Raw genomic sequence first — 22,669 nt, forward strand, 5'->3', positions numbered from 1 at the left:
GGTGGATCCTGAGCCTCAGAGCTTTGCCAGAAGATTAACTCCGTCACTAGCTTCACCAGTCCTCTTCCTCCTTACGCTCACACTCCTTCACACCTGATTTGATTCTCTCTTCTTTTTTTTCTTTTTTTTTTGGCAAAAATAAATCCTCTTCCCCACTCTGTCGCTTTTTGAGGCAGTTTTTTGGGCAGGATTTCTGGTCCGACCGTGGTTACCCCCCCCTGTTGTTTACCAAGACCCTTTGTATCAATATTCATAAGAGGGCCAACTGAGACGCCATCTGCTCCTGGGGGAAGAGGGCAGAGAGAGGGGAGCCGCATGCATGCCTTTGATTCACTGCACAAAACCCACCATTCCCTCGCACAAGCCACCAAGACCACGTCGCCGCAGAGCAAGGCTCCCTATTGGCCAGATTTGGATGCTCACACCTTCCCGCCACTGTTAAATCAGCCAGGTGTGGAAGTTATTTTCAATCTTTCGTGTAAAGCAGGAACAAAAGGAAAAGCTGTAAATCACTTGTTTGGTTGGCCGATGGCGCAGTTAGGAGGACAATTACAGTTCAAACACCTAAAATGCACAAGCTTAAAACCCCATGAACGCTTAATTACAGAAACGCTTAAAGAAAATGACAAGCACCAGACTCGGGGTTTCTACTTCATTGATTTCCATCTCCAGGTATTTCCGTCAGCTGATAAGAAGCTAAATTTACGCCACTTCTTTGCACGTTTTGCAGAAAGAGTTACAGCAAGAAGGTCCTGAACCTGGGGGTCTTTCTCAACAGTCCATGAGGCCCGAATGACAAACTCAGTGCAGATTTTCAATTATTTTTCACTGCTCTCACTCTAGTATATGTCATATCTTTCGACCACAGCAAGCACTTATTGCACTTTTGCCCAAGTCTTTGTATCTCTCATTACGTAGACCAAACTCTGAAAAGACTGACTCTTTAATTAACAGTTTTAACGCAGCGAAGCAGCCCCGTTTCCAACTCAATTATGTGGTTCAAGTAAAGTGTTAAATAAGCAGAGCCCATATCAAAAGGAGTGATTGCGTCAGTGTGTTATTTATTTCTTTTTTCCTGAAGCGAACGGCATCAGGAGGGTTCATTTCACTCTCATTTCTAGGAAACGCCACGTGGAAGCCACATAAGTAACTCCCTGAGTTTTTATGGGCCGAACTAAACAATCGAGAATAGAGGTCGTCGCGATCCCCGCGACTGCAGTACGTCGAAACAGTTGGCATGGCAACTGAGAAAACAATAAATAGGCCAAGCCATTAAAAAGCGACAGCATTAATAATTAATTAACAGTAAACAGCCGAACTTTTGTTGTTTTTTTTTCTATTAAACTCTAGAAGATGAGTTTCAGAGCAGAAAACACCTCGTCTTTATGGGCTCCAGTTAAAACACAAACTGCGGTCCACCTCTCCTTCGGCGAGGCGTCGTAGTTTCACGCGCTGCTACGGAGTGCTAAATCAGCTCGGGCCTCGCTTGAACCGCCGGTATGAGACTGCAAAAGCAGCAGGACATTTGATGAGGCTGTTTGCTGTGGATTCACATGACCAGTTTGTATTGATGATGAACAGAGAGCTGCCAAATGTGAAATACGAGTCCCAGAGGGCTGACGTTAGCGCGCGCAGACACACACACACACACACACGCACACACACAGCTCTGGAAAATGTAATTCTTGACCACACGGGGTGTGTTAGTTCATGTCATGTCCTCGACTCACCCTCCTGTTTGCTGCTCCTGAGACAAAGAAAGGGTGGACTAAAACGGGGTTTGTGATTTGTGTTTGTGATTGACAGTATCAAGCTATCAGTCAGGAAACTTTGTCGTGGCAAAGCAGAGCGCTCTCGCTTCATGGAGGTCCAATCAGGTTCGAGGTCAGTCTAAGACCAGTGGTACAATCTAATGACCAAGAGATTTTAGCTTAAAAATTGTCAACAAACATGTTCGTAGACTGGAATGTTTTGCGGGATCGGTGGACGCATTGACACCATTTCAGTTCTCATCGGATTCGGACTATGATGGATTCCAACATGGACGCCTTGTGTTTCACAGAGGCCACCAGTTTTTAGAGGTGGACACATTGGTCCCGTTGGGTCCCCTTGTTCTCTGCACAAAATGTCCCTAAAGAGTTAGGAAAACCAGGCATTGGTTAAAACTCTGAACTTGTAGCAGAATGCTAAAAGGACGTGGTTTCCTGGGACATTTTTAAACGACCCTCTCCATAACCTGGAGACACAGACGTCTGTCCTGTTTTAGTTCTCGTTGTATCCTACTGGTTTTGTTGAAAATGCTTGATATGTTTGTGTATTGCAGTATAATTTAACAATGCTACATCTCCTCAACGTGGCTAAGTGCTACTTAGTTCCTGTTTTAGCTCAAGCTATTGTAAACTTGAACATCTGCATCTCTTATACTGAAGAAATGAAGCAGTTTTTAAATTCAAAGGTTTGGACTTACTGACAACAGTCAGACACTGTTTGTAGCATTTTGGCTAGCATGACGAAGCACAGACAGACAAGATGCAAAGGATTTGTCACTGCTGTTAAAACAACACAAATGGCTAACTGTAGTGACATTGAAGTTGGTGTCAGTTTCAGAGATCCCATTTACACTGAAGGAGTTGCTTGCTTTACTGATTTTAGCATCAGTTGTACTGCTATAGTGAGCATAACATATAGATAGGCTTTTCTTTCATTTTAACCATATATTTTAGCTTTTTGTGAATGGAAAATTGGTTTGATTTAAACAGCATTTCTCTTGTTAGACGTTACACCAGAAAGAATTACACCCAACTGCACTCATAAACCCTTTGAACCCAAACCAAGCCAGAAAATGCATATACAGTATGGTCAAGTTAAACATGGACTGAATAATTTAGCTCTGATTATATTCCTGAAACAAAGGTTTCTGTGAGGTAATGTTTAAGGCCTTTACATGATTTATGAAGCTAAAATATCTTGTTCTTTAGACGCCATCTTTGGATATCACCTCCACGAGTTTGGACTTTGTTGATGGCAGCATATTGTATGTATGTGTTAAATATTTGGAAAAGAATACACTCAAGAAGAAACTTTCACATAAAGTTTCAACTTAACTATAATTGTTCTGAAACTAGATCAGTTCCCCAAATCACTCTGCCTTCTAATTACAGATAGAAATCTACGTAAAACGACTTCCTGCATCTGCTCTGGTCAGTTCAAATTGAGTAAATATAAAACCTGACAGTCAAACAATCTGACTCGTCTATCCGAGCCTCGTTTCTATTCGGTACTATTGATTTCAAATCTTTCCTCCTTACACTCTCTGCGCCCCACCCAGTGGAAACAAGAGCTTCAGGTGGTTTGCGCGTAGCGACAGTCGGTGTCGGCTGTGATTTATGCGCCGTCCTCCAGGTTCCCTTTACCTTCCTCACCTTGTTTCGATTCCGCTCCTCGGCCTCTCTGTGGTCCCTTAGCGCAAGTTTTGTGTGTTTTATTCTTCCTCTTTGGCTGTTAACTCGGTGATGAATTGGCTCAATCTAACAACTCAGAGTTCTTTCAGAGCGCGCTCCCTCTTCTTTTTACAGGCAGCATTTTCATCGCTGCGTTCTACCAGGAGAGTAGAGGAGCGCTGAGTTTAGTGCTCCTTCTCTTTGGTTAATATTAAACCTCTCGGAGCCAGAGACCTCATAACTCAACCCCGCAACAGCCACTGAATACAAATCAGGGGTGCAGCCATGAACGGAGTAAAAACACCCGTGTGTGTAGGTGTGTGTGTTTATTGCTGGTCACATTTTAACCCCGTCTTCCTTCGTTCTGGCAGCTTCAGAGTAAAATAAGGTCACAGTTAAGTTACTCTGAAACTTAATGACGAATTAATCGAACAGAGAGGACTAAGGAAGAAAAATGTAAACCCAAAACTGGTACTTCCTGTCATCTTCTTCTACGTCTTCGCCAGTGGTAACGTCCTGTTGTTGATCTTGTGAAAAGTGTGACATGAAAAAAGTGTTTCCATTGCAGTTTTGCGAAACACTATAAAAACACCTCATAGCACAAAAACTTGAGTTTTTTTTTTAAAACTCTCATTAGTTGTCATCCTTACCAGTTTAAGTGGACACCCATGTCTGGATGGGTTTCCTAATGCGCCGTACCGTCTCCATTTTTACGTGACAAAATGAGCAGAGCTCCTAGAGACGTTAAAAACTTGGAATATAACAGTTTTAAACATTAAGCTGTTTGTTCAAGACTGTTTTCTAAAAAACCTCTGCAGGTCTTTAAAGACGGAGATTAAATTACACATCGACCTCTTTTAGCATTTGGTTTCCCTGGAATTTGCTCAACGAGATTAAAGCGAGGCTTTTCTGACTTTTTATTTCTAAATATTTTGCAAACCATGTCTCCTTTTCACTCCAGTTATGTGCTGCTTTGCGTTGGCCAATCAGATAAAATCCTCGTAAAAATCAATCGCCACTTTTTATGGACAAGTCCAGCTTGGATTCTGTGGCGACAAACCTCATTTTGTTGGAATGTCCGAGTTTTTCTCAGTGGGGAGGAAACGACCAGAATCTCTTTCTGAAATCATTATTACGACTCATAAACAGATCTAGTTTTAGGGATGCAATAAAACTAAATGGTGAAGCTAGTTGTAATGCATCTTCAGGAGTATTAAAAGAATTTCTGTTACTGAGACCTAAATTAAGTGTAAATAAATTTAGCTATCTTTGTTTCATGCAGAGCTGCTTCTAAGCAGAAGAAGTAAATAATTTGGAGTCTTTCATCCTGACCTGAATCAATCTGAATCCCAAACAGAGGTGACTGTTTGCACCTCAGGTTCCCCCTGTGAGGGTGCCAAGCCGCGGAGCTAAACTTAGCTCCAGCTGCGCATAAAAATAGTAAGTGTCACTCTTTTTTTTTTTTTTTTTTTTTTTTTTTTTAATTATCCCTCTCTGGCTCTCCTCGTCATCTTCTGTCTCTCTCTCTGGTGGATAAGAGAATTGTGGGGATTTTTCCAGGGAAACGCGAGGCGCTCTTATCGCTTTTAGTCATTTCAACTAAAAAGCTTTTTGAGAGCAAAACTGAAAGCTCTGCAAACATAGTTACACACGACGATGAGTCAGAGCAGAGGCACAGTTCAGCCTGTGTTCGAGGCGGCCGTCCACAGACCCAAAAACAAGATAATAAATCTGTTTGGTTGCTAAGTGGTGCGTGGGAGTGAGCGCAGGAGTCCGCAGGGTGACCCTCGGAAAATTAGAGAATATTAGTGACGCAATATTGTCCAGAAAACCCCACCCTGACAGAAGACAGACAGCAGATTGTCCACTGGTGACGCAGGAACTGAAGCCAATCGATGCAGATTTTGACAAAACTCAATTCTCAGCAAAAATCATGGAGTATAACGCTCCTCAGATTATTTGAGAAGACGCAACATCTTTTCCACGAATAAGTCTGATTCCTCATGTGGAAATAGTTCATCTTCTCAAATGCATCAGTGTCCATAGTCCTGCGATTATATTTGGCTAGAAGTCAAAGCTATTTTAAATGTACTTCAAAAGAGGAAACAGCAATATTTATCTATCGCTAGTAACGGGATTAGGTTAGTAAAAACCGATGCAAGCAGTTAGCATAGTAGCAAAAACTAACGGAAAGTTAGCATACCAAAAGGAACCAACAGAAAAAGTTAGCATATTACCAAAGAGCAACTGAAAACGTTAGCATATTAGCACCAAGTACCAGAAAATGTTAGCAAAGAGCAACTTAAAATGTTAGCATACTAGCACCAAGTACCAGAAAATGTTAGCATGTTAGCAAAGAGCATCTGAAAACGTTAGCATACTAGCACCAAGTACCAGAAAATGTTAGCATGTTACCAAAGAGTAACTGAAAATGTTAGCATACTAGCACCAAGTACCAGAAAATGTTAGCATGTTAGCAAAAAGTAACAGATAAGGATAGCATGTTAGCAAAAACCTGCATATATATTTGGAATAGCATCAGAAACCAGATGTTTAGCATATTAAGGAAACCCAAAATAAATAGTTAGCATAAGAGAAAATATTTAGTTTTTATCCTTTTTAAATGAACAAAAATAGTTATCTTTTTAATAAAAATTGAAAAATATTGTAGCTTAAAAATAGAAATAGTGAGCATATTACTAAAAAGTAACTGAAATTTTAAGCATGTCAACACAGTAACAAAGTTTTTTTTGTTGTTGTTACAAAAACTACAATAGCTCGTTTTCAAAACCTAACAGTTTGCTTATTAGCAAAAAGCCAACAATTGAAACTGCAGCCACAGTCAACCATAAACCAATGTTAATTATTTAAATTGTATTACAGTTAAATTATGAGTATGAGCTTTGCTAAAATATTTCAAATGATGTCAGAAAACTGTAATGTTATTAATAAATAAATTGACTGATACCTGGAAAAAGCTCCTGTAGTGAGAACATGCTTTAATATGCATAAAGTGACCTAAATAATAAGCCTATTAGCAAAAAAATTCACAAATACTTAGTTTTGTCTAATAGTTACAAAATCCCTACTATGTACCTGTAAACTCCAAAGTCAAATCGAAAGTTTTGTTGTAGCTCATCTCTTTTCTTTAAGGAAAACAAACATTACCCACAACCTTCGTTTTAAACGATATTCTCTCATGTTCAAAGCTTCAGCTTCTTAGTGGGAAAGTCCAACATTTTCCAGTGATGACCTTTAAATCTAGACACACTGTTGCTAATCCCACACTACTCTCACTTTGTTGCGAACACGACTAGTGCAGCTCAAGCTGGGAAACCGAGGCTGTTAAACCGTCTGACCTACTCCGCGAAATGTTGTTCATCTGCTCTGAAGAAAAGATATATCTTCTTAGGCTGAAAGATTTAGATAATAATAATGATTCCACTTCTGGTTTTAGGACATCTTAAAAAAACAACATTCAACTGCTTTATAAACGGTTAAAATAATGTACCCGAACTCTTGTTTCTCTAAATGGAAAAACAAAAAAATCTTTTGGTATGATAAATCCTCTGAAATATTTTCATTTCACATTCAGGGAAATGTGTTCATGGCTGCAGCTCCTCATGTTCCCAGCCTCCTTAACCTTTTTCTAAATTGCAATAACGACTCAAAGTCAAAATCTTATTCTTGAATGAAAGAAATGTCAGCTTATGAACCCAGTTTTCTCTATAAAAAAAAAAAATCAATCAAGTCAATTCTTTGGTAATTTTTCATCGATTAAATAAACAGCTTAGCTAAGAGGGTGTCGGGAAAAATCACGCTTATATACAATTTTTTTGCTGACAAACCAGAGGAAATCTAAACATGAGAACTGGATACAGAAAAATGTGAGCATATTCAGGAGAAATGAAGAGGCCAAGTTTAAACTCCAGACCCAAACCATCTGCTGTGGGGTGGAAGTGATGAGCCTGACATGTTGTGTCGTCTGAATCACGCCAGACACATTAGACCTGAACAGACTGAGTCTGTTCCCAATATTTTCACATTGCAACACATGCAAGTGTCGCCGTAGCGGTGGAGACGGCGACAATACGCATGTGTCTGACTCCGAGAGACGGAGGAACAAGATAACCCGTGTTGAACTGAGTGGCCAACAGAAGCGCCAAACTGCGAGGCTTCATTAACGCTGCTGGAAACAAATGCTTCCTCCTCTTCGCCCCCTGAAACACCAACGCGCACGGCAAACAGAGTAAGCCTCCCGTCTGTAAACAAATCTGAGGGATTTCGACAGAATCGGTCGGCCCAGGGCTGTAAATCCGTGTGAAAAGGCGACGTTGGAGTAAATCAGCCTCCAAATGGAGGCAAACAACAAACAAGATTAAAAAAGTCAAAACCTTACAATATGTTTCAAGCCCAAGGTTTCTTGGCACCAGGAAAATTATATGAAAAATATTTTCTCCGGATTTTGTGGCAAACGGCATGAAACTTTAGGTCCCAAAAAGTTACCGGAGTTTATATACGGAAGGAAATGAAATACTTTAAATCAGAAATGAAACATGCTATAAACGTTACATAACTTTTATCTTCAGTCATTTATATGTCTGTTCACAGAGGCTTGTAATGGAAAATATAAGATAATTGGAGGTTTTGCTACATTTTTATCCAGTAGCAATATTTGACAGAATAGTCTATTTATTGATTTCAATAAATACAAAGACATCTACATGAACTTAAGTTGTCATGTTTGTTGTAGAATTATTTAAGTCTTTTATTTTTAGCACTCATCTTTCCGGGAAAAAATGTTTCATCATCATATTTACAAAACAGAAAACAGGAAACCTTTAGTCCAATTTTGAGTCCTTATTTTCCATAACAGAACAGATTCATGTAGTTATGAATCTTTCAGGGTTTCCACATTTAAAAAGTTACTTGTATACTTTATGTTGTGCTTTTCTTACGTAAGCCGGACAGGACATGCTAAATCACTCACTCGACAATGTAACGTAATAAAAGGCAGTTAATGCAGCTGAAGATGATGAAGCGTATAAAAGCCAAACTGCATCAAATTCTGTTTAACTTCAAAGCCAGAGTGATGACCACTGACTGCATGGGGCTTTTTCAAAGTGTTTCAAAGCATGGATTGGCATTCAAATTAAATTATAAGGTAATACAGGAAGCCAGAGGCTGAGGCCTATTTCACAGCAATCCTTAGTTCTTCTGTTCAGAGGAGTGAGCTCACTCCACTGTAACATGTTTACAATCTGAGCAGCAGCATGGAGTCCAGAGATAAAAGTGAGCTGTCACCGCTCGTCTGGATTCTTCCAGAAAAGCAGGAAGAAATATTCCCGTTCCTGAAAAATAAACCTGCGTAGAAACGCTTATCAAGATTGCAGCAAACATAAAAGTTATCTTCACGTTAAATGTTTTTTTTTTTGGAAGCTAGGTCCTGTGAAATTTTTAGTAGTTTCGTTTTCTGATTACTGTAAATATGACATCAGTGATTTTGTAGAAGTCAGAGCAGTGGAAGGCTAACAGCTACCGAGCTAACAGCTACCAGATACTCTGCTAACAGCTAAACAGACAAGAGCTTTAAGCTGATGTTAGTCACTTATAACAAAACATTTTTATTTCCTTGGGACATAACTCTGATTCAACAGATATTAAATGTCTGCACCTTCACAAGAGGAAAACTACTGTCATGTTTCCAAACTGCGTCAAGCTAGTTGATGCTGCTGGTTGCACTCCGAGTCCACCTTAGAAAACATGGTACATGTTATTCCATATTTTCACAGTGAATTCTCACAATTTTTTTTGCTGATTGTCATGGTCCAAACAGCAAATGAAAAACTAGATTGTATGTAAAAAACGGTAAATAACAGTGGGTTTAATTCCAAGCTAACATGCTAGGTTAGAGTGAAAAGAGGATTGAGATTACGATAATAATAAATCATTTCAAGGATTTTTCACCCCTTATAATTGCAAATGATCTGCACAGTTTAAGTGGAAAATAAACAAATTGGCAGCAATTATGAAGCTGTAGTCACTTTATTGCAATTTTTATATATGCAGCATGGCACTAAATATATCTATCCACTGAAGCAGGAAGAAAACACTGATTAAGAAATGAGTTCAGGGTCTAAATGTCAGCAAAACCCTTCATGTGATCAATCGACAGCTGTGTCAATGCATGTCTACAATTATTTCAGTCCAGAGTTTTGAAAACAAAGGTTATGTGATGCGTACAGGTAAAGTTCTGCTGGGAAACTAAGTCCAGAAACTCACAGGAATGCTACTTTCACACCTACATCCTAAACCTAAACATTGCACCTAAGCTACAACTCTCCTACAAAATCGTGTCTCCTGAGATGCTTTATTATTCTACACTGCAGGGAATTATTTTTCACTGACAAGCAGACAGATGGTGAGCAACTATGCAAAGCGTGTTACTGCTGTAATTCCAACAAATAGATTTTCATTGATTAAGAAAGTTATCAATGATTTTTCCACTCACCATTTTGAAATAAGATGTCAATACAAACAGAAATACACATATTTTTTTAAAATGTGGTACTCTGTTTACAATGTTGTGCAATTTCTCTCATTTCTGATGATAAATACTTTTTTGGTTGAATGAGAATAATTTTAAATTTAAATCTACAAAACTGACTACAACAAAACATCTGCAAAATTATATTTGAGGCATTTCTGTAAAAGTTTCATTATTCTCTACTGACGACTCGCCAGACAATGGGCTTGCCCTGCCTGTGCTCTCTCAACTCAGCCATGACCTATGCTGAACAACTTTGCAATGCAAAGGCAGCCGGAGGATTTGGCTCAATCGTTATGCCTCCGTCTTTCAGCCACTGCATCAAATTATTGTTATAACCACCTGTTGGTGCGTCTGAATGACATCGATAGTTATATATCGTACATTACCTGACGATGCACATCTAAAGACACACGACTAACATCCATTAGAGAATATAAATCTGGTATATGCCATCCAGTGGAGTCACCTGATGTGACATTGAGAACAGAACACCAACCAAAATTGTACATTAGTCAAAATGTCAGAAACACACAAAGCAATGATGATCAGTAGGGAAGACTACTGACTGAGATGCTTCTGTGAATCCAAGTCCATAAGAGTTAAATGAGGAGCATGAGCTCAACACACCTTACTAGTGTTGGAAGATAAGATCGTGGAAGGGGTGGGAGGACAAGACAAGAAGAGATGAAAAGTCATCCTCTCCTTATTTTACTGCGTGTTGCCTAAGCTGTTCTGTGGGGAGTCCCTGACTTTGACAGTGACACACATTGAATGGGATCTTCAAAGGGAGGACCACGAAGGGAGTGAAGAGCGTCTTAGCCACGCTCGCAGATATCAAAAGGCTCAGGCGAGCTTTCCCCAGCAAGGAAAATGAAATGTGGGATATCACCCCTTCCGTGCAAGGCAGCTGAAATTAAAATGGCGGGGACGTCAACAGGCGGCTTTATTCCCGAATTAGACATAAGACCATACACATTCTCTTCTCGTCTTCCCTCGCCGTTGTAATCTCTGCTCTTGTTTCCATCCTCCCTCCCTAATTCTGTCAACAGCTTTTCGCTTCCTTTTGAATGAGCCCAAGTCTTGGTGCGCTCGCATCCAAATATCTCACCTTTCAAACGCTGGGAGATAAGCCCGTTAGGCAGCGATCGAAGGTCAAGGAGATGGCGTCACTGAGCGAGGCGGGAGGAGGGAAGTGGGAAGGGAGAGAAAAGCCAGAGAAGGGATGGTATTTCAAGGATATCCAGTGATAATTCAGCATCGCAGTAGTGCCGTTTTATTAGACAGCTCGTTTGCAAAGAGAAAAAGAGTGACATCTAAAGGACCTTGTGCAGAGTGGATGGGAAATTGATTTGAAACAGCTGCATTGTGTGGTTACAAAAAGGTGTCAGTCCAGTTGCTTGAAGATGGGAAGTAACATAACACATTCCAGGAAATAAATGTTCGAGTTAATCTTTCCATACAACAATGAGACGCTATGCGGTCCTTCAGTTTTCATTACCAACAAAATCGAGAAAGCTACACTTCCTTATGCTTTATTCTTGGAACTTGGTGTTTCCAAACGGCTGCCAACCTCAGATCAAAAGTAGGAAGTTAATTTTTTTTCCCCCATGCTTTTCCATGTTTGGGGAAACTGTGAGTCTGTGTCTTGAATGGTTGCTCACGCATAAGGATGGAATGAGGGGAATGCATTCACTCCACATGTTTCTGTGTGAACCGTAAGTGAAAGAGGAAGTGAACACAGTGGAACAAGAGGTGATAATCACATACATATCCACAGACATTAACCTCTCTGGGGGACATCGTTAATGTGTTTCTGGGCCCAAGGACACATTGTCTGACTTGCAGAAAGAACCGTACACGTGCTTTGCCTGGTGATGACCATAGTAGGTTTGCGTGGAGAGTAGCTGATTCATTGTCTTTCTACAATCAACTGGTTTGGGTACCTTTCCAGCTAATGGACATTTTCCACATTTTACATAAATTCTCACTAATTTGTTACACTTTGGCCTTTTGAAAGGTGTTAAAATTCAGGCTTTGGTTTGCAGTGACGTGCGTGTTGAGTTTTGGATGTTCTTCAGCCGTTTGATTGTTGCCCTTTCAATTCCAATATGAGGCAGTCATTTAAATCCATATCGGCTGTGGGCATCAAGGGCAGCAAGAGTTCATGCAAATTGTCAAAAATATTATCAGCTAGCGGAGTGGGAATTCGGTAGACCCATATGTCCAGGTAGTAATCTTAACCGTGGAACGCTCTTGAGTCTTACAGTCTTGCTGATAGGTGGTGACTTTGCATGGTCAGGGTTCACTCACAGTGGGGAAAGTGTGAAAGGTTAAGTCAGCTGAAATCAGAACAAACTGTTAGACATTTGCTTTTTGTTCAGTGAAACTTCAATTAAATAACTTCTAAAGTTTCTCAAGGACTCGTCATAATAGCAGCCTCCGGAATACGGCAACACTCCAAATACACCAAATATTACAATCCACTGTGATTTTGATGCAGCACATGCTGAGAGGACAACAGCATTTCTATCGTTAGGTGTGATTTTTGAAGGATGCAGTAAAAACCCTGACAACCCTAAATAAAACAATGTCCACTGCCTTCAAAGTGAGAAGCAAGAAATGGAAATCTACTTCTGAGAAACTGGTTACGTCAGCAGAACCTGAGTGCAAAAACAATTCACATCCACCGAGCATTATCTCAAAATCTTTGCATGCCTGTCAATGTGCGATTGTGTTGAACCAGTTCGTCAGGTGGTGTTTTTTTTTTTCTTTTTTTGTCGCTTTGGGAACAATTAACAGAGACAAGGATCAGTTTTCCATAGCAGGTACAGCATTCCACACAGTCAGGGGAAAAAGAGATTTCCACTATTTGCACTGAGATTGAGTCCAGCAGACTGTGTTAGCACCAGGAAGGAAGAGGATGTGGTCGGACTCGGTCTGCAAAATGCTCCACTAGTTATTTGTCAGCAAGAAGTCCAAACCAGTGGACCAAAAAACAAGGAATGAGGAGGAAAGGAAAAAAATCCACTTTTGCTAACACACACATTCTTTTGTACGCCTGTGCAATAAGCAGGAATGCTTGAAGCTGACTAAGATAGAGTCAGCATGGGGATAAAGTCACCAAAAAGAGCTTACAGAAGGCTTCATATGACCATACAAACACGACAAACTACATAAGATGACTTCACTCTCATCTCTTTTTTTTAAAGCTGTTTTTTAAATACTAACACCTTTCTTCTTTCTTTCTGCTGTCCTCCTACCTGGAGTCTGTCTGTCCACACGTCCCGGCAGACGAAAGCTTGCAGCTTTTTGCCGCTTGGGACTCGGGGTCACCGACGGAGAACCCTCTTCGGTCGACCCGCTCTTCTTCTTCTTCTTCTTCTGGATGCTGTTCCCCATACTGGGGCCGTTCCTAAAGTGCGTCTACAGCATCTTGACTCCTTGATAACTTTACATCCACGTTCACCACCTTGAGTGGAAGTCGGCAAGGCATTCCCGAATCCCGCCAGTCAAACCGTTCCTGATGATTCCACCTTTCCAAACACACCGGGCTGTTGACTGTTTGAGCTACAGACCTACTGACACCATTCCTACAAGAGCTCTTATTAAACATGCAGATCCAGAAAAGAAAGAGGAGGAAACACACACACACACACGCAAACGCATTCAAATTAGTCGAGCGTCTTCGAGCTGACACCCAGCTGCTCGTGTGCATCCAGCCGCTGACGGAATGGCAACGTCCAATGCTGAGACGCACAAGTGTGTTACACGCGCGCGTATGTGTGTGTGTGTGTGTGCCACTCCCACTCCTCCTCAGCCTCTCTGCACTCTCAAACCGCGCCTTCACACATCCGAGCACTCTCTCACGCTGAGCTCCATCGTACGGATCATTCAATAATTCACACGCTCCTCTTCTTCCCACCGTCTCGGTGTGAGAGGTGATCGGTTGTTTGTGCTGCAAAACATTACAAGCGCAGCTGGCAGGTCATGTCCACATAACTTGGAGGAACCCAGTTTCCTCCGTGTGTGTCTCTCTCTCACACACACGCAGAAGGTGAACCGGCGGGAAGAGAGCGGCACATCAAACGTGCTTGTCTGATGGAAAAGTGAGACCCGTAAACAGCCATGACTTGCTTAATAATGCGCTGTGATTTTTCTGAACGTACACATGCAGACTCTGGTTGAGGAAAAGTAGGCCAGAGAGCCGGTTCCACTGATCAAAGCTGGCTTTGAGATGAGAGTATTCCAGCTACGCTTGGAGAAAATACAGACACGGAGCCAGATAGGGTACGCGAAAAAGATAATGGGGAATTTTAGACCCTAAGGTTGTTTTTCTTTTGTTGTTTTTTTAAAAAGAGACCCACCAACACATCAGTCTCTTTTGTTTTTTAAAGCAAAACGCCTTCTGTGGCTTTCAGAAACGTTCAACCCATTTAAACCCATTTGGACCTTCTCGCATTTGTTAAGTTGGGTCTATGTATGGAAGTCCCAACTTCACCTAAATTAGCATTTTGCTAAATCCGACATATTTATGACAACATTGTGCGTTCATTGATGTGAACAATATGTGCCATTAAATAAAACCGATATTGTTAACAACCACTTTATATAAAATGGATTTTGTGGCATTTTATCCCATATACCAATGAACATAGTCGATGTTGGTAAACAGAAAAGGAAATTAGGTGTGACTTTTGGAAAATAATAATTTTTGTTTCTAATTGCCAGAGATTGTAAATTAATCCAGGATCAGTTTGTCGTTACAACAAAAAGCTTTCAGGTTATGCAAAACTCGCTACAGCTTAAGTTTCTTGTTAATATCTGTTTGTAATGAGAAATTTTCTCGTCTTAACAAGACATAACCATACAGTTCTCTTACATTGTGACTTATTAAAAAGGCATAAAGGTTCTCCCTCAGATTCTGCTTCTTCTCGCCTTCTTTCTTGGAGACGAAACCCAAAAATCCCAAGAGGTGTTTCTGTTTTAGTGCTACTGCCTTTCTTATTTAAGAGAGAAGATACTTTGGTTTTATTGAGATGTAAATGTTTTAAGATGTCCGTGGATGCAAGTGTCAACTTTGACTGGGTGCTCTGTCCATCTGTCCATACAAGGTTTTAATAGGATTATTCAAACATCTAAGAACAGGAAAAAAAAAAAGGTACTTTACTTTGAAGGGGAAGCATTATGTGTTTTCAGAGCACAATCAAGAAACTATTGTAATAAATAAAAGAAATTTGACTTTGTAATTTACTGCCTTGAAATTGGGCCTCCGTCTCTTTAAGACCTGCTCTTTCCAATACAGGAAGTGAATACAACATTGCTCCTCTGTTAACTTTTTAACAATGTTTTTACCAGTGCTGCAGCAGATGCACAGTTCCACCAGGTGGTTGCTAATTGCTGCTGCCTAGTCTGAAGGAGCCGATTGGGGGAGTCGCTCTGTGAGGCGGAAGTTTGGAAACTGCAGCTATGAGGAGGAGGAGCTGTGTCTTGAAGGCGGAGCTAGGCCCACCGAGGTGTTTTACACAGCTAAGTGATTGCCGCAGGAGACTTTAGGATTTCTCAAACATGCATGAAAGAATCAAGGCAAAACTCCAGGCATGTTTTTGATGAATAATATAACATGATGTAGATCTCAATTTTACATAATACTGATCCTTGAAACTACTTTGTAGTTTTTGATATTCAGACAATCCAGTGAACAAGATGTAGTTGAACACACCAAAAAAAGCAAAACATCAAAAGGTTAGATGGTTAAGAGGCGCCACAAATGCAAATATAGCAGTTCCTGTAATTCACAGATATTTGGACATTCTTGCAGCCGTTGCTGCCACTCCGTCGCCATGACCTTAATTCTGGAGTTTCTGAATCGATACCGTTCGCCCAGAATCACGTCGGAGAGAAACGCGAGGAAGGGCGAAGACGGCACGCGCACCGTTCCGGTCGGAAGTCGCCGCTAACCTCCATGTGAGAAACGGGAGATTTCTCACAGGAGCCGAGCGGGAGCGGAGGCAGGGCGAGAAAATTAAGCTGTGCACTCATCAAAGTGGACGCCATGTTCATGTTTTTCTCCCAGACCTCTCTGATGTGCTGAGAACAGCCAGAGGAGATTAAATAAAAAGCTGATTAGCAGTGATGGCGGACAGGGTTGTTCACTGAAAAACTGACGTGTCAGATTCACATAAAAAAAAACCCTCACACAGTTTGCACCAACGTTATTTTAAAGTAAATTCAAACACCGTGAATGCAAGTGCATTTTTTTATCATCTATATTTTGTAAATTATGCTAAGCAGAAAGCTAAATAGGTTTGAATAAATTAGGTAAGTTTTACTTTTTGTTACATGTACTTAGTAAAAAAAGTAAAATGGATATATTTTTCTTCACAAAAGGTTGATTACATGAAAAAGGTAACTAACTTCACCTTTTTGTAACTTAAATTTACTTATTCGTATTCAAAGATCGGTAAATCTTACTGACTTTGAAATAAATAATACCAGATGATACAACTATGACAAATCACTTTCCAAACACGTCAGAATATTTAACCCTTGTGTTTACAAATGGGGTCCAACTGACCCCACACAGGTAAAACTTGTATCATTTGCCACAGTCCTCTACGTTTGCCTTTGTCCTCGCACGCACAAGGGTTAAGCAACAATGACAAAGAACTACTTAATATATTTAATTACCATTAAAAGTTTGTTTAGTCAGCGTAGGGCAAAGATAAATTTCCAGTGCCTTGTTTTTCTGGTATCGATTGTTAATCCGAGGAGCAGGAAGAGTTTTTCTGTCGGTGAAATATGACTGCTTAGAGAGAAAGAGGGGAATGTATCTGTGTCGGACGTTACTCAGCGTTGGTGTCGGGCTGTAAAATGATCTGCTATCATGCGGCCTCTTAATGCAGCCCCAGCAGAACCGCGCCCAGTACATTTGTGCTGGTAGAGTACTGTCTCACAGAGAGCGCACTTAGATACCCTGAGCTGCAAAACGCCATGCAAAACACGCCCCAGATCCATTTCAATGGGAAAACCATCAAAGTCTGTGACACGTGTCACCATTCGACAGGTGTAAGAAACTCGCAGGTGAACAACAGTGTGTGTGTGTGTGTGTGTGTGTGTGTGTGTGTGTGTGTGTGTGTGTGTGTGGACACATTAAAGGAGTCTGGTGTAGAGACACGTTGCTGTCGGGGAAAGTGGTTGTCAGGGTTACTGTCAGAAGCGTGAAAAGACGTGAATGCTGCTCTGAATGCCCCCGTTTGCTTCTGTCTGTTTCTGCGTCTTTCCAATGCCGTCGACGTAAACGGCGTGGGAAGACTTATTGAAAGAAGAAGCAATCATCTTTCTATCCGTCGTTTTGTTACCTTTGCAAAATTTGACCTTGATTCGTGTCTTTACAGACGAGTTCTGAAAATCAACAAGTCAACTCAGTACTCCCATCTAGTGGCCAAGCGCTGCCATCGCCATAACAGTTCAGGTTGCTGTTCAACCAGAAAGGGAGTGGAATATTTTTGATTCATTAACAGATTAAAAGAAATATGTGGATTTTACATTTTCTTCATGCAACAACCACAACCTTTAGTGCAATTAGGATGTTATGTAATGAAGGATAACAGCAAACATGTTGTGCTCTGTTTAACCTTTTGAATGGCAATTTCTCACTTTATTTTAGTGGATGCGTACTTGGCAACAAAAAGTATACATTTTTGTCTGATTGGTGATGTTTTTATTTTTTCCTCCCAGTACAAAATCATTTATTGTTTATTTATTTTATTACTCCCCAGATTACAAAATATTCTTGCCTTCCTCTAAATCCAAATAAATATATAAACCTGACAGTAGTGGGGAGAATTCCTTTGTGTTACCATTCATTAATAAAACTGCTTCTGATGCAGAATCCTGAAAGTTTTTGTATGGATGAAAAATAGCTTAGACATTTTCTTTGGTATCTCGTAGGAAAGAAAGTTTCAAAGAAGAAAGTTGTGGCATTTTTCTGTATGTTTTAAGTGGTTTCCTAACTTCTAGTCCTTCGAAGCAGCAGTGCAAATCTCCACGTTGCGTCTGGGTTTACCGGCTAAGCTGGACTCGAACATGAAGATGTGAATATAAGGTATCACTTAATCCCCTCGACATGCTGCAGCACAAACAGGCGACTGGTGCCGGTGTTGACGAAAACATCGGTCTAATCTCAACACAGAGCATTTTTGGTAAACCTCAAAGAGGGATGAAATCCAAAAGGCTAATCTCCAGCAGCAGAGAGAATTAGCCACCCAGTCGAAGCTTCTGCCAGCGTGCCATTTATGCACACCCTCCAAGGTGTGCACTTCAAACACACACGCACTACCACCGCGAATCCCAGCAGGGGGCAAAGGGAGGCACTGAGACAAATCACTGCTGCTAAATTTGCTGCCAGTCGTAGATGTTGTGATAATTCCCGTAAGGTGCCCTGAGCCGCATAAGATAAACATCAGAGTTTGCGTTTGTGAAGACACAAAAGACCCAGAGAAGCAGAAGATTAAGCAGCACTCCTTTGGGTTCTGACATGCAGAAATCATCAGAGGATTTACGATTACTTTGCTAAAGACTGACTAAACTCCCAGGTTGTTCTGTCATTGTGTCGTCTATCCTATCCATACAGAGAAACCCAGTGGGAAGGAATAAGCAGAGTTCAACAGGTGTATTTGTTAATCCGTGTTACATAAGAAGAGCCACACACACACACACACACACACACACACGCACACACACCCACACACACACACACGCTCGGACTGTCCTGAGGGGAAATTAACTGTGTATCTCAGTGTAAACAGAGACCCACTCCCTCAGTCCAGGCTGATGTGTTCCAGCTGCTCTTACACCACTTCAAACATCCTGCATGTCCAATGAAACAAAACATCATCACTAACCTTATAAAGAAAAAGCTGGGTGAATTTGGTTAACTGCCATTGATGTCCATTTGATTTGCATCTGGGGTTCTTTTTGGTAAAAGTGGACAAAAATCTGTTTAAATTTACTTTTTGAAACGGGCTTCTCTGCAGTAAATTAAAAAGTAAGGCTAACAAAAAGTAGGAGAGCAGCATGGTCAAAATACTTCAGCGTCATCCTGACGCTGTTGTCATCAGGATGACTTAGTGTTATGAGGCAGGTATAAGCTATTTAATGGGGTGGACTTGAAGTCATATGTCTGAGACTCTTATTTTGAAGTGTGAAAGGAAGTAATTCTCGAGTTGGCATGTTTTGTTGACAAATTTGACATCGTGGCATTTTGAGCTGAAAATACAACAAGAAGGAAATGAAATGAGAATTCCGACTATAAAAGTCTAAAGTCTCCAAGTTTATTTTTCAATATGGCCGCCAAAAATATAAAGTGTAAACTGTTTATCGACACTTCTGACAGCATGTTTCTCATTAAATCAATCACATGTACTTTTAATGTTTAAATTCATAAAACTGGGAGAAATGGCTACACATTTACAGTTTTGAATTAGTAGAAGTAGCCAATACCACAACTTAATACCGAAGCTGGGCTAAGTATTAGCTGCTAGCAATGCTAAGGAATGTAATCTGGAGTTTCCTTTTGGTGCTAAGCTAAAAGGCTACTTCACAGTTCTTTATGACTATGGAGCACATTTAATCAACCCTAGTTCTCAATACAATATATAGCCTCTGACAACTTGATTAACCACAAATTATTTTAAAAAGTGACAAAGTGCCATCATAGAAACTACAGTGATGTTACGAGACTTTTTAGATTGTTTTGCCTAGCACTGATTTGGCCTTGCTAAGGACGTCCATCTGCATTTTATGTAGTTTATAATGATGTTGTCACCACCTACTGGTATGGAGTAAATATTACATAACATTTTTAATTTGAGTCCCACAGACAAATTTAATTGAAAAGGCATGTAAAAAAGTATTGGTTCTATCTAGACAACATAAAAGTGTGGTAACCAATAGTGAATTTGTATAACTTCTGGCTGAATGTGAACCGGATTTAAGAACCAAACCAGCCAAATTTTAGATCAGATTTTTCAAAGCTGAATAAAGACAAAAGAGGGCAATCAAAAAGTCATAAAAAAAAGATATGATTGAAAGTTGTAAATGCAGACTCTTGATTTAAAAACCATTGCCACAGTAAATTTGATCAGAGTTTGAAATGTGTATTTTATTTGCGAAAGCACACACAAAGAAATCAGTTATTTTTATGCCGTTAGGCCACTCAGAATTAGATAGAAATGGCTCTAGCCATTTTTCAGGATGTTTTGACATTTGCCGTACCACACCCTAATGAGGGTGTATTTTAGATTTACTCCAATCCAATATACAAACTTTATAGTCTTGCGTTTAGCTGGCCTTTAAGGACGATGAATGTCTCGGATTTTATTGTTGCCTTGCTGTATTCCTGCCACAGTAAAGCGTTCCTCGCAATGTCGTTGCCTGGGAGACATTTACCTAAGAGCCGCACCTTCAGGTCTGCGGTGATGGATGAGGGTCGAAGGTATCTGCTTACCCAGGTAAAATTACCTCTCTCATTGGCTTGCACTGTGTGTGTGTGTGTGTGTATGTGTGTGTGTGCGTGTGTGCGTGTGTGTGTGTGGTTAATGATGGTTGCACAGGGACATCATGGTGGGGTTGCATTAAACTTGTATACGCCGGCACACTTCGGTCGCTGCCCTTAGCCTGCCAAACTGTATTAAAGCCGCTCTGAGTTGTGGCCTGTAATAGAACTAAAAGCTATATACAATGTTGTCTGTGTAATGAGACGTTGGCAGCTCGGTTGCTCTGCCAGGCCCTGTAATCTGCATTACAGTTTGTAAATCTACACACCCCGACCGTGTTTTGTGATGTGGCAGCCACACACATGCATGTAAAGAAAACCCAAGCAAAGAGGAATGGCATGCATTACCAGCACAGTTTTACGAGGCCTGGGTCTGTGACACACGGAGCAGGCTCTACGCATGCAGGAGACAATGTCTGCGCACATGGACACACACGTGGGACTGCGAGAATGACCTCAGGGTCTGAACAGCGCCATGCGTCACATAGCAGGTAGTCGCAGCGCTTTCTGTTAAGGGCCTTATGCTCGGAGAGGTGATGTAATGAATGCGGGCGCCGCCCTAAAGCCCCGGCAATATGCCGCTGACACACAAACACAGATACACCCTCTGATACAGGGTTGCACCCGTTCATGCAGGGACATCCGCGCTCACAGCCGCAGCTGTTAACGTGAAGTGCAGAACAAAACACTTTTCAGATGCAAATAAAAAACCATAAAAAAAAAGTATTAAGTTTGATGAAAACATGGAGACTGTGAGGCTTGAAGACATGTGTGAGTGTGTGTGTTTGCTCTGAGAAGTTACTCTAATTAAAAAAGCATTGAGAGAGTGCTTCCCTAAGAGTCCTCTTTAGGATGAATAGGGCTTTGTGATTCGTTGTAATCTCTCCCCTGCATCGCATAACTCTGGACCCAATCTGGCATCCCGGCTGCCGTGCACGCGCATGCTGACACGCTTAGAGGAATTCAGCACGTAAAAACAGACTGGACAAACTGGACAGGATCTTCAACGTCTAACTGATGGCCAAAGCCGGACTGCAGAGTGGCGCTTCTGAGGCGAATCAAGGGATTGAGAGGAGGATCAACAAGTTGGCTTTACAGAGATACAGGGAGAAACGAATGTCTGATTCGATTTGAAAAAGTAGAAAATCAGCAACACAAACACAATAAAGTTGAATATTTTAGTTAGTTCATGTAACAACATGGCAAGCGAAATCAAATGTCCTTTAAACATAGCGGACACTCAAAAGGGCGCCTGAAAGAGTTGAAATGTCTAAAATACAAACTTGACCAGAGTGCACACTTAGAGAAACTCTGTCTAAGACATTCTGGTGAAAGGGAACGTGTCATTGTGATATTGGTGATGGGTGCTAAGAAACTGTACGTGTGCAATTTTTCAAAACCCTTCCAGTTGGGACTGAGCAACTTTTTGCCATCTCTGTGTTTTATGAAAAGGTCAATCGCCTAAGATAAGGGAACAGTGAGCCAAACCCTTTAATACCCTGTCTTGCTAAGCAATGTAGCCACCGCCCTGCATCAGAAGTAGGGGCACACCATCCCTCCTTAATTTTGGGTGATCGGTCGATTACCGATCACCCAAATGTGATCTAATCCATTGATCTTATCTACTTCCACAAAGGTCCACTGTCCTCTTTGCTCTGTCATAAGAGAAGACTGACTGGTCACAAGGTCAATTATTTAAAAAAAAAAAAAAAATCGCAATTGGCCAAAATCTAAATTAGCTTGTCAAGCTTTTTAAAGATCAGTGATTGGGAACAAACCTGCAGTCGGTGCAACCCTGATCATCAGAGTGTCTAAGCCATGTCATAGGGATGATCTATTGAGTCCAGTGATCTCTAGCTACTGGTTTTAAAAAGTAAACAAGACTCAGAAATCATTGTAGAGGAATATAATTATATTAATAATTAAAAATGATGTTGCTTGGCTGGTTCGCACTAAGTTAGCCACCTTTAAATTCCTCCATGTCATTTCAGACAAGAAGAGTAAGAAGGTGAGATACATGATTTGTTCATCATTAATGATTTGACAAAATGCCTTGGCGAGTCTCTGACACAGATTTCATGCATATTGGTGTCAATGATGCACAGCATGGCTGTTGCCCAACAC

The 22,669-nt window shown here is 40.8% G+C and overlaps 1 protein-coding gene across 4 annotated transcripts in view; it reads right to left on the reverse strand.

Moving 5' to 3' along the window:
• Positions 1-22,669, reverse strand: part of nhsl3 (NHS like 3) — a 47,499-nt gene that overhangs the window by 14,913 nt on the left and 9,917 nt on the right. The window contains exon 1 of one of the 4 annotated variants that reach the window (XM_015012007.2): positions 13,251-14,099. The exons of 2 other annotated variants lie outside the window; for them this stretch is intronic. In XM_015012007.2, the coding sequence (XP_014867493.2) occupies positions 13,251-13,389 (139 nt within the window). In that variant the 5' untranslated portion in view covers positions 13,390-14,099. Of the gene's footprint in view, positions 1-13,250; positions 14,100-22,669 lie in introns of those variants that run through there. One more of the 4 variants, XM_015012008.2, reaches the window with a different exon arrangement.

Source organism: Poecilia mexicana, unplaced genomic scaffold (genome assembly GCF_051168715.1).
Source record: "Poecilia mexicana isolate PSO_F unplaced genomic scaffold, ASM5116871v1 scaffold_11, whole genome shotgun sequence".
NCBI lineage: Eukaryota > Metazoa > Chordata > Actinopteri > Cyprinodontiformes > Poeciliidae > Poecilia > Poecilia mexicana.